Below are 12885 nucleotides of genomic sequence, written 5' to 3' on the forward strand. Positions count from 1 at the left end.
TAATGGGAAAAAAAAAAAGCCTTTTTTTTAATACTTAACTCTAACTCCCTCGAGGAAACTCGGTGGAAATTGAATTGAAATGCGGGAAAGAAAATCTACAGAACCAATTAATCTGAAAATTCACCATGAAGGTGGACACTTCGTGTTTTGTTATTGAAATGTACCTCGTTCACAACATCCTGCTGAGCTCCAGAATATCCATAAGAGCATTGAATTTTACAGCGTGCCGCATTACGGCTGATAAATGTCAGAGGATTAACAAATATTCATATGCCTTCTGTGGGTCTGAACAGCCATGTGTCTCCCCGCTTTCTCTTCACTTAATATAAATCTAATTTAAACTCAAGACCTGTTTTTGAAGGTGTTCTAGAAAACAGCTATATTTATGGAGCAGCAAAGGAAATTCTGCTTCTGAAATTGTGCTGCCAAGCTCTCTTGCAATTTTATTTACATGAGCAAGTATGCACACATTTAGGGAAAGAATATGCTCGTATTTACATATCCATGCAACTTACAGGACAATAAAAATGTATTGTCTCTCCACATCCTACAGTTGCTTGCAGCAGGCAAGACAATGCGAACTATTCTCTGTCCCCTGAAAGCAAAAGGAAATTTTGACACGTGGGAAAAACATTGAAAAAGAAAAGTGACCTGCTGCTCTGCAGTCTTAATAAGAAGACATCTACAAACACAACTAAAGGTGTAACTTGATATTGACAATATATATATAGTTGAGCCCAAAATGATTTAGATTTAGGTTTAAAGTAATATTGTAATTTTACCAACTAGTTCCTCTGACTTGATGTGGCCCAAGTTCAAGTTACAGTTACAGTGAAGCGCTGAGCGTAATCTTTTCCTCTGTGTTTATGGTAAAAAGCCAGATTTTGTAAATGATTAGAATGTGACCTGATGCAACAGTAGGTTAAAATTGATCACATCTGATGGACTTGATGGCTGCGTTTTCTTCTAATCGATTCTTTGAATGTCTATTTACAGCAATTTACATTCTGAATTAAGTCCAGACACATACCAGAGGACTTTTATCTGTGTTTTACGTACCATAATAGTGATTGTAGACTACAGATTTCACATATAACACTCATCAGCTTTATTCAAAGATTTATTTCCGTTCAATCTAAGTTGCCGCCTTACATTGTGGATGCTGTTGTTGTCGTTGGCCTTAGGCTCCTCCCCTGTGTGCTCCTCCCTCTGCTCGACTCCTCTGATCCGTTCAGCAAGGATAACTCTCTCAGCTGCTCTTGCCTGATCTCGTCATTGTAGTCCTGTGGAAGCAAAAGGAACCATGTCTTACATACCAAAGGAAAGGACACTTGTTTTCTGACTGCAACAGATGGCTTTACCAGCATCAAAAGAAAATTATCTTGACACACAGGAAAACCACGCTGTGGTTAGGCATTAAATAGTTGATGAGGCATGCTGTCTTTTGTAGTAGGTAGTTATTGCTCTTGACACACACATTAAGCATAATTAATATTCCTCAGAAGGCCTAGGGTTTAAATGACTGCAGTAAAATTAATTTTAAAAAATCATCAACAGTTTGCAAAACTCAAAAGTTTTGCCATGCATGGAGACAGAAAAAAGTGTCTTAGAGTAGTTCTGCCTCTTTGTCTCTTCCATATTTCCTCCTTTTTACAGTGCCAGACTTCATCACAAGCTATTGGAATTTTATGTGATAGACCAGCATGAAGTAGTTTATACTTGTGAAGTGGAAGGAAAATGATACATGGGTTTCAATTTAAAGAAGAAAAACTGAAATCCCCCCAAAAAAGTGTTTTACGCATATGTTTTAGACCATTCCCCGAGTCATTCCTTTGGAGAGCAATCTTTTACTCAGTCAAAGCAACACGCCTTTATGGCATGTCTTTACCAGCTTTGTATATTGAAGGAAGGAAAGTTTTTCTCATTCTTCTTTGAATAATAGCTTATGATCAGTCAGATCAGATGGAGAGTATCTCTGAACAGGAATTTAATTTTCAAGCCCAAACAAATATCCTCAGATTTAGGTCTGGACAATTAGATGATTGTTAGCATGGCACTATTAGCATCTGCTTTGATTGATATTCTCCTTTCTTGTTCTGTAAGTCTGGGTGAACAGCCATGTTTTTTGTGGTTGTTTTTTTTTTTTTTAGATTTGCAATGGGTTAGGCACATTCCATGTTTAGATGATGATTTAAACAGGACTCCTGATGTTCAGGGCTTATAATATTGTTTTATACCATAATTCTTAAATACAGTACTCTGACTTTTGATGTTTGTTGGTTGTTGTCACATACGACATATGTTCTCTAGTCTAGCAAACCTTGGGGGTCTTTACAGAGCACCTTCATTTATACTGAGATTAAAATATATACAGGAAAAGCAATGTAGACTCTGGATTTTATTTGGAGGTTTCAGACAAAAGGGGAAATGCATGTACACTCTTGAGATTTATGTTCTCATTTTCTATCCACATCATAATTAACACATGACTTTGTGATGGTCTGTCACACAAAATTGAAGTTTGTGGTTGTAACACGACTAAATGTACAAATGAAATAAAGCACTTTAACCTAGGATGACCTTAACAAATCTAATAGTTTGTACTTTACACTTTCAGGCATTTTTCAAAAATATTTTGTCCTTTGAATTATTTCTCTCAGCTCATCTTCTAATATGGATCATTACAGAGCAGACAGAGGAACAAACAAGTATCCATTATCTTGTCATCTCTGACATACTAATAGGCTTATTTCTCTGAAATATTAAAAGATTTGCTTTGCTGCCTTGTCTTTTATTCCTATATTTTTGACAGATATATCAGTAAGCCTTTGTTTGCTTTTGTGTATTTGACCTGTTGGCATGGAAAGTGACAACACTGATAATTATTCTAATTTCTAGTCAATCACACTTCACAAGAGTGGTGGAAATAAACGGTACGTCTAGTTTTGATTTAAATTTTCAGATCAGAAGTAATTTTGTTATCTATTAATCACTTCTGTTTGATAAAAAAATACGTCTCAGCTTTCAACATCAGACATAAAATAAAATAAAAGCCGAGTTGCTTTCTTCACTGACTTTAAATATCTACCTTTCAACTCTTTTTAAAAGCCTTTAGCACTCATGCAGCAAAATGTCAAATATTTCTAACTAAATCACACAAATGTTCAGACTTGTACAGTGAGCCGAAACAGGTAAAGATCTATCAAACCAAAGCCCAAAGAGATATTGAAATTGACATTGACATGTAGCTACAGTAGTTTCAAAACAATGGTTTTTACATAGTATATAGTAAACATATGATAAACAGACCTAGTACATCTTTCACATCAATGTGTAATTGACAAAAGAAAAAAATATTTTTGTTAGGGTTCCAAAACCTTTAACAAGCTGCACATGTGCTCCTTTTATTAATGAACCACTAGGGCTGCATTTGTCGATTTGCTTTTCTTGAAAGGGAACAGCGGAGCTCTTAATAGGGAAGCTGGCAGCTCATACAAAGGACAACAAAGCAGCCAGGGCTCGTCAAAACTGACTGTTGACAGAGGTGCTAGAATGAGTGCACAGAGATAACCCCCAATCGGAGCCTTCTCAGGGATGACTGTTTGCTCTCTGTGATTAATTCTGACCATGCATGACCTTGAACGGCCTCACCGCTGTTCATGAAGCTAAAGTTAGACTTTACAAGGTCAGCAGAAGAAGGGTGGTCATACCTGGTAGCCCTGGATCTAGGTCTATTACACAGCTTTACTTGTTTCACATACATTTCTTTGCAGCTTTTCTTGATTGCTTTGACCTGCTTAAAGAAACTGGGATCCACTCAGTTTTCATCGTCACTTTCTCAGCGGAGCAGAAGACACCTCTTGCAAATGTGTTCACCCTTTTTCATTGGATTGACATGTTTCCCTTACCCTTTTGCAAAACAGTTAACATGGATGTCATTCAAGTGGCGCAAACTCCGTTGTTTTTGCTATGGTAACCAAACAGATATCCTCTGTACCTTAACACTACCTCGATCAGTCTGAAACCACTGAAGCAAATGTTTGACTCTCCTTCACACAAATCTTCAATTAGCAATAAGTTCATAGACTTTAAAAGGTGCCACAACTGTTTTTATTTATTTATTTTTATTTTTTTATTAGAATGGATCTAAGGCAGATGGGAGTGAGGATGAGAGTAAAAGGTAGAGGGTGGCAAGGAAGAGTAGTCTGTATGTGAGGTGGAGGTGCAAATGGAAGGAATCAAGTTTGAGAAGAAATTCAGGCAACATTTACTGTTTTTCTTGATTTCTTTGACCTGCTTAAGGGAACCACGATCCAGTCAATTGTCATCACTTGCTCAGAAGAACAGAAGACGCCTCTTGCAAATGTATGAACCATTTCTCATTGGTTTCACACATTTTCCTCGTGGTAGCAGAAGAAATTGTGCAATATTTTTTTTCTCATCAAAAGCCAGACGCTTCACACATAGATCCACACACACGCAAACACAGCATGTCTTTCTACCTTCAGAGGGACCATTCATTTTTCATCAATTTCTATAATCTAATATTGATACTTACCCTAAGCCTAACAATTATCAGTGCCTCATCCTAACCTAAACTCAACTCATACCCTCGTCCTAAACTTAATCCAAAAAACCATTTCTTCTTACGGTGACCGGGGTTTGAACCCCTTAAGGAGCAATGCGTCCTCACCACATTGCATTTGTTGGAAAAATGTTAAAATGTGTGAAATACAGTCACATACATGTTCAAAATCTAAAAATGTTTGAGAATGTTAGCCGCTTTAGGTGAGGAGGAAAAAGAGCAAATTATTGAATGATTTTATTTTTTAACTAGCTTTAACAATTTTGCGTCCTAATATTTTAAATTCCATTAAATCAGAAAAAGGGTCCAGTGCACACCTTTTCATACTAGATAACTAATCAGGCTGGCTTTTAATGAGAAGCCAGCCCTGAACCAAATTATGTATCAACTAAATTATATATATTTTATTTGGTGAGGCTCTGATAACAATTCCTCAGGCATTTGTGCTACCCTTAGTCTGCTGCCATTTGGGCTGAGATTAAAGCAGCAGGGCCACCCATCTACATGCAGGATAGCCTGTTCCTCCTCACTACTACCTCACACTTTGCAAAATATTTATGGGGGTATTTGCGCTTCCATCTGCGTTTGTATGTCTTTCTAATCCTGAAAATAAACTCTGAAGTGGATTTATATATATGAATGAAATTACTGTCCTGCAGTTTTTCTTTCTTATAGACATTCTATGCATTAAGAGCTCTGCTGTAAAAGTAAAGCTCTCAAGGTATTCCTAAGCAGCAGCATGGACAGTGACAAAAAGCCCCTGTGTCTTTTAAGCATGTAATAGTATCTGGACTCAGCTGTGGATCCTTACCCGCCAGAAGCAGTTAAGCTGTCATTCTGTGTGTTCGAGATGCAGCTTTATGCACGTGATTTTCACCTATGTGCGACTTCTGCTTAGAAATAACGTGACGGCTTGGCTTTTACAGCACGGCTTTTAATGCATAGAATGTCAATAAGAAAGCAAAACAGCAGGACAGTGATTTCATTCTTCACTGGAGGCGGGAAACATCTGTCACTATAGATACTGACAGGTGCCCGTTGTGTTGCATTGTGTGAGTTCAGTTGCCAATCCATAAGATCCCTAAGGCAAGATCCATGTAACAGAAGGTACAATGTCTTTATTTTTAGGTTTAGTTGGCACATAGAGAGGCTGCTTGTTAAATCTAGGTGTACACTGCTCTAATCTAACTAAATATTTGGAGACTTGACTCAAACACCAAACACCTCAACAGCCAATATGAAACCAACATGATTTTTCCCCCCCTATCAATCAGTGCTTTACCTTTGAATAAGCTTTACAAAATGAAGGATAAGGCATTTTATAAATTATCAATTACAACTACAGTATTGTCTCCTGTATGGCAACAATATCAGTTTCTAAAACTCTTCACAAAGGATACAAGGCTGTTTACTCTCATGGATGTGGATATGTTTTCCCTTATTGTCCATTCTGCTTATATTCTAATTAAAACACATGGCTGCGATATCTAAAAGAACAACATCTCATCTTTTTCCAAACTGCAGCAATAAAGAGAAGAAGCTCTGCCTGCAGTATTCTTTTTTATTATCCTCAGACTGACAAAACACATTTGCATTTTTATTCCACAAAAATAAATAAATTCCCTTCTTTTTACTAGGACAGGAGGATGACAGTATTACAGCACAAGGCACAGCAGGAATCAAATTGGCTACTAAAGTAAAATTTAAATTGTGAGCATGGCGGCTTTGAGAGGGAGGGGTGTTGTAAAGGGTTTTTTTTATATTCAAGCACGTACCATTTCCAATGAATGTTTTGATTCCAGACAACATGAAACTGCACAGGTTATTTCAATAAATAATTATGTAAATCTTAAAATAAAACCTGATTTGAAGATCAGTCAGGAGTTCAAACAATAGTAAGCTAAACATCTTGGGTTCACTGATCCAATGTTCTTTTTTATTTTAACATAGTAACAGATCAAATATATTTTTTTTTGTTAGTATAATTATTAGGAAAAAAATATTATTTTATTGATATGAAATTTACACCAGATGTCAGTAACACCTCAAGGAATGGGAATAAGGAAATAATAAATAAGGCAATAAATTAAATTATGTAGAGTAAGGTAGAATGAAACAACAAACTAGCTATCATACAAAAATATGTAAAAACAAACAGAAATCCAAGATATATGTCAATTAAAATATTGTCTATATTTATATACATGCTGTATGTACAACATATATAACAATAGACACTTGATCAATAGCAATAGAATGCCGTCTGATAAAATGTTTAATAATTTCGCTGAACCGCACAGCCTTGTGAGAGACATAGACAGATGCAAGGCTATAGCCGCACAACCTCTCACAGCCAGCTAAGCAACAACCTGTTGAGTAAGTGGCACAGAAGCAGTTTCATGTTTCACCTCATAAATACCTTATAAATAATAATAATAAAAAAAGGCGAGGAGTGAAAGGAGAAATGGAGCAGAACAGCTCAAGAAGAAACTGTGGATGAAAGAGGAAAGGTAATGGCGGTATTTCAGATATTTAAAACAAAACTAATCAATAATTAGGAATAGCGACTGATATTAAACCCTCGTATTGTGATGCGTTTTTTACATTGTCCAGCCCTATCACAACCAATGGTAATGAATTGATGGTTTTTAGATGGTTTATCAGTACAGAGGTATCACACAGAAGCCGTTTCACAATGAGTAAACGCAAAAATCAAAAACTCTTTCAAGACTTTTGCAACTTTATTGTTGCAAAAACCTACTTATGGTGTTGGTTACAGATGGATCATGCACCACTGGTGTCATGATCCTGGTATGTAAGAGCGCTTTTGTGCTGGAGGGCATGTCTTCAATCTTCATCATCACTGCTGTAATGTTCTCACTAAAACCAAGAAAATAGAGCACATTATCCAAGTTCTAAAGTCTTTACTCTGGGCCGTTGCAGCTCAGAGAATAAACTTTAAATAGCACATATCAGATCCACTTTTTTAGCACATAAATGCATCTTTTTGTGTACTTTGAGTTTCTAGGAGAGCAAAAATGTTTTATTTACTCTCTCCCGGTGCTACGTGGATATATTCATATTCTTTTTGGCTTATGTTTTATTTTTCTCTATTGTCTATAATAGCGGTTCTCAACATGGGCGGTACCGCCCCCCAGGGGGCGTCCAGAGGACGGTAAGGGGCGCTGGTGTAAAATTTTACAAAAGGGGGGCGCTGGGATTCCTTTGGGGGGCATTTGGTCGAAGGTAAACTTTACACCTTATATGCACAACAGTACCAGTTTAGACTTTGAGCAACTTTGTAAAATTGTATTGTGTAACATTAAATCATGCTTGACTGCAACTGTATCGATGGCAGCTCTTCTTCTATATAATAGAAGCTCTTCTTCTATTATATCTATTATATCTTCAGTGTTTGTTAGCTTTTGGCGCAGCTCCGCTCCTGCTACTGGTAGCTTCACCGCATCAGTTCAGCGTTACACCGGCTGATGACATTGCAGTGATTCACTTTGTCTGGTATTTATGAAAGCTACATATGTTTTGGCAGTTCTGTGATCATGTCAAAGCAGCAACTTATATTAAAAAGTGTTTTATTTCTGTTTGAAAACTGCCCGCTTCCATGGAAGGACAACAGAAAATCGCTCTTATAAACATGTAATTACTAAAATCACGGTACCCTGACTTTGTATCCCTCTGAAAAATGAACCCATTTAAATAAAGAAATCCCTCCATGGGTGATACCACGATAGAGAGCGTTCATTTTATAGCGTTAACACCGGTGCTGTAAGTGGTCCGGTATGAAACGGGGGTGATAGAACAACGGTGTCACAGCACTTTTAAATTTCAATAATCAGAATACCGAAATTGTTTCTGTTGTTTTAAAAGGTTTGTGTCAGTCTGCCTTTTCCCCATCGATATGCTTCCTGACCGCTGCGCACCATAGGGGGTTAAAAAAGAAGAAGAAAAAAAAAAACGCCGCGCACATCGCGCAAAACTCTGAACAGGAGAAGTGAGACATAAAACGGAGCGACGAACTAGATGTGAATTATGACATAAAAACAGAGAATCCGACGCTGAACAGTGAATAATCAACACATGATGTGAAACACATGACGATTAGGTGGCGCAGCAGGTGATGAGTGAAGATTACTGGTGGTGCGTCAATAAACGAAAAAATAAATCTAGCAACAGGAAAAAAACTAAAGTGGACATAGCAATAAACCAAGAGAGGATAATACTAATCAAAGGAAACTAAATGGAAATGAATGAAGAACAAGAATAAACAAGAAAACTAAAGTAAATACAGAGGAATAAACTGGTATCACAAGACCTTTCGAGCAATAATTAATACATAGGACTGTATGGCAAGAATAAACAGACACTATTTCCAGATAAAATGTAAAATAATATTGTTGAAGTGCCATGGGTTTGTTGAGACCACATCTAGTACTGAGAATAAATATATCTTACAGACCATAACAGTAAATAACTTATCACTTATTTATGTTTTTAATTAGATTAGATATATTTATTTCTTCAATATTAATTTTCATGTCAGTGTTAATGTCATGAGGCTGATGACTCCATGACACTTTCAATTTGACTCAATAGGATTTGATTAAGAACCAGATTTGTTCTTTGTAATTTCTGTCCAGTAAAACTATTAATCTGATAATTCATTAGACAGATCTATATAAAGATATGATCCATGTTTCTGTCTCATATTTGTGTGGCATTAAAAGGACCTGGAACTTTTGTTTTTTCACTGAAAAACAAAAGTGGGGGGCGGTGAGGGACCTGGATAAAGGCTAAGGGGGCGCTGGCCTGAAAAAGGTTGAGAAACACTGGTTTATAATGTTTTCTTGTCTATTATGTCACCATATTTGCTGTAGAACTGCTAAATAAGGTCATGACTTTCAACTAATCATTTTGTGAACCATTTTGTTCCTCGATCATTTTGTAGTCCAAGTTAAGTTATGCCAAAATTGCTGGTGGACAAGTGCATTAATATTTTAAAATGTATGACATACATGGACTCCATAGGTAAACCATACTTCATATATAGATGGTTTTAATGGTAAGTGTCTAAATACAGTATTAACTCCATTGCATGCATTCATTTTAATGTGTGGTTGTGCAGGTTCGTCATCTTGCTTCTCCTGCTCTGGGTCAGACCCTGGCTTGAACATGCTGGATGTTTATTGACATAAACTTGGGAATAAAAGGTTTCTCTCTGCCGGTAGAAAATTGTAGAGCGTTCCATTTTTTTCAAAGATTTTATTCACTCTAGTGACCTTTATTTGAGAGTGGTCAGACAAGAAAGTTGGTAAAGAGAGCGTGGGAAGACATGCAGCAAAGGTCATCAGACCAGGACTCGAACCTGTGACGGCCATGTTGGGGTCATGGGTTGTGCTTTACACCTTTGCCACCACAGCACCACCAGAGCATTCCATTTTGCTGCTCAAACTACAAAAATGGCTGAACAATGTGGAGTGGAATGCTCTGCTATATGGAGGGAGGCAAGGTGTGAAATGTCTCTTTCACACTCAAAAAGACTGCAGCAAAATGCAGCAAAGAGTTTTTCTCAAACGCGCCTCAGAACAGGGGCAAACGAGGGGTTGGTGGAGCTAATATATTGTTATACATATTATTTTTGAGAGTCTTTCTAAAACAATTAAAAAAAACATCTGTAGGACACATGCACACAAACATAGTTGCGGGAACTTTCTATTGACTTCCATTCATTTATACAGCCTAACCCTAACCAAAACTCAATTCACACCTTAGTCCCAAACCTAATATCGAACCCAAAAACAGCATTTCCCCTCATAGGGACCAGGATTTGTCCCCACAAGAAGCAGTGGCCCCCACAACCTCATAATGTAGACAGAGGTCCCCACAAGGATGTAAAAACATGGTACACACACACACACAATTAACAGAATTAAAAACTACAAAAATAAAGTTAAGTAATCAAAAAATATGCAAGATATTCCAAATGTGAAAAAAAAAACTTGTGAAAACTTCTTTAAATAACTTAATGTGTGATCTAGAATGTTTTAAAAAATTACTAGCCGTTGTGTGTGCTCCAAAAGCTTTAGCTTTTAACATCATGTTGTTTTAGCACTTTTATAATTAAATAGAAGGTTTAAATCGCTTGCAAATCACTTCATTCTGTTTTAATCTATACTATACGGCCCCCTAACCTCTTTGGAAATAGGTTATAATCCTTTACTAATTTGTTTTGTGGCACTCGGTGTTAAGTAATTTGTATTTGCTTTAGCTCAGTGCTGTTGCAGCATCATCATCCTGCTGGCCCAGTTTGCATACAGAGCGCTGGCTCAGTACAGGAAGAAGCGTGAACCCCATAAAGTAGATTCATCCAGTACAACTCCTCTATTAGGCTTGTCACATTTGCAAAGCTTGATTAATATTTACAGCTTAGACTCAGCAAGAGTACACAACATGCACACTAATTACAGCAAAGTTCTTCAGGCTCTGAGTTGCTAGAGTCTTGCAAGTTGTTTCATACTGCATTTTAATTGCAGAATACATTTTTTTTTCCTTTGGAACAAAGAAAAAAAACATGTAGCGCAGCAGCAGAGATAAACCTCATACTTATATCTTCTTTTTCTATAAAGAAAACCGTGCATATTCCAAGCCCAGCAAAAAAATTAATAGGTCTGGTGGAGAAACAATCAAGTCAGCAGTAGTGACTATTGTTCTCTTACAGAAAAATAATAAAAAATAAGGGAGAGAATCAAGTAATAAACTTACTGGAACAAGAAATTTTTTAATTTCCTCCAAGGCATGACTCATGCGGGAATAGGCCTCTCCTGGTGGAGCGAAGACTTCAATTAAAACGTGTAAATCATTACACAGGTGGGCGTATTTGGCCTCCCCGCTTTTCCGTAATTCTTCTTCCTGTAAAAATAAAGGAGTCAGTGAAGTGATTTTGCCTTTGTGAACAGAAGTCAAATTTTAAACTACGGTAATATTTTTATCTTGTGATTATAGTCTTTGGCATAATCAAACATTCATTAATAATAAAAAGCACATTTTGCTTTAACACAAAACTGTCTGAAGGCAAACCCCCGCCTCCTCAAAAAACAGAAACTCATATTCTGTCAATTAAACTCATATTAGCTGATAATATCCAAAGTTCAAGGAATTTCTGTAATATGTATATCCCAGGTTACAAATATTATTGGGCTACTGATTATTCAAGTTTTGGACCTGCAGCAAGATACAAAGGCATGCCATGCTATTCAACATTTAAAAATAAAATTCATAAATAGAATTTTTCACATCCACTTTACAATCATGATTTTCACTTCTTAGTGTCAATTTATCACATAAATCATAATAACACACATTGAAACCTGAGATCGTAAAATGAGAAAATGTGGAAAAAGATTCATGAGGCGGGAACAATTTTTTTGAAAGGCACCACATCCAATGTCTTATTATAGGTAGAGGCAGTAGTGTTTGAAATAATATCACAAACAAACTGGGAAGTGTTCAGATATGCATTACTAAATGTTTTAAGTTAACCAGACTTCATCATGCTAAAAATTGCAACAACACTTGAGTCATCTTTTTTTTTTCGAGGAAAGGAAAATGACAGGCTTAATCATCAGAGACAAACTGCAAATGCAAGTGTTTTTGCTTGTTGTTTTTTGTATTAGTCATCAAAGCACTCTTGCTTTCATAAACGTAAAGTGTTACATGAAAATTGCAAAGCTTTCAGATATATATTTTTAAAGTAGATACCACAAATTGTACAGAAAAAAATTATACTGCTGGCAGGATGATTTCTTTTCTAAAGTAAACTCAGCATTTCAAGTTTTGATCTGCTTTGGCCGCTTGGGAGCAGCAGAAGTGGCTTTAAATACAGGTTAACATTTGTTTTTTTAATCTTTCAAACTAGCAGTTGTACACAATGTTTTTAACAATCTGCTGCTAATTGCAAAATATGTAAAAGAAAATGGTTCACTCTTCCTCAGAAGTATGCTAATTTGTTTATTGTTGTTTTTGGTTGTCAAAATTCTCTGACTTTTATAAATCAAGGTACCCACCTTTATTGGGGTACCTCAACAGTTATTGAGGAACTGTTTCAGCCCTATTGGAAAGAACAGTCAAATTTTCAGTAAATTCCAAAAGTGAATTAATAGTTAAATGAGACATATCAAAAATACTTGGCACAGCAGATGCAAAGACAAATTAAGAAAATGTGGGAAATGATCAATTATGATGTCAAACATAAACAAAGTCCACACATGTTCCACCACCTTTAAATG

The 12885-nt window shown here is 36.4% G+C and overlaps 1 protein-coding gene across 4 annotated transcripts in view; it reads right to left on the reverse strand.

The window, feature by feature from the left end:
- Window positions 1–12885, reverse strand: part of khdrbs2 (KH domain containing, RNA binding, signal transduction associated 2) — an 88211-nt gene that overhangs the window by 35854 nt on the left and 39472 nt on the right. For all 4 annotated transcript variants that reach the window (XR_014091151.1, XM_081616301.1, XM_008429838.3 and 1 more), the window contains exons 4-5: window positions 11363–11509; window positions 1153–1283 (exon numbers count right to left, since the gene is read on the reverse strand). Coding sequence is in view for 3 of the 4 variants with exons in the window: in XM_081616301.1 (XP_081472427.1) it covers window positions 1153–1283; window positions 11363–11509 (278 nt within the window). In the remaining variant the exon portion in view is untranslated. The remainder of the gene's footprint in view (window positions 1–1152; window positions 1284–11362; window positions 11510–12885) is intronic.

Source organism: Poecilia reticulata, chromosome 15 (assembly GCF_904066995.2).
Source record: "Poecilia reticulata chromosome 15, P_reticulata-male-v2, whole genome shotgun sequence".
In the NCBI taxonomy this organism is placed as follows: Eukaryota; Metazoa; Chordata; class Actinopteri; order Cyprinodontiformes; family Poeciliidae; genus Poecilia; species Poecilia reticulata.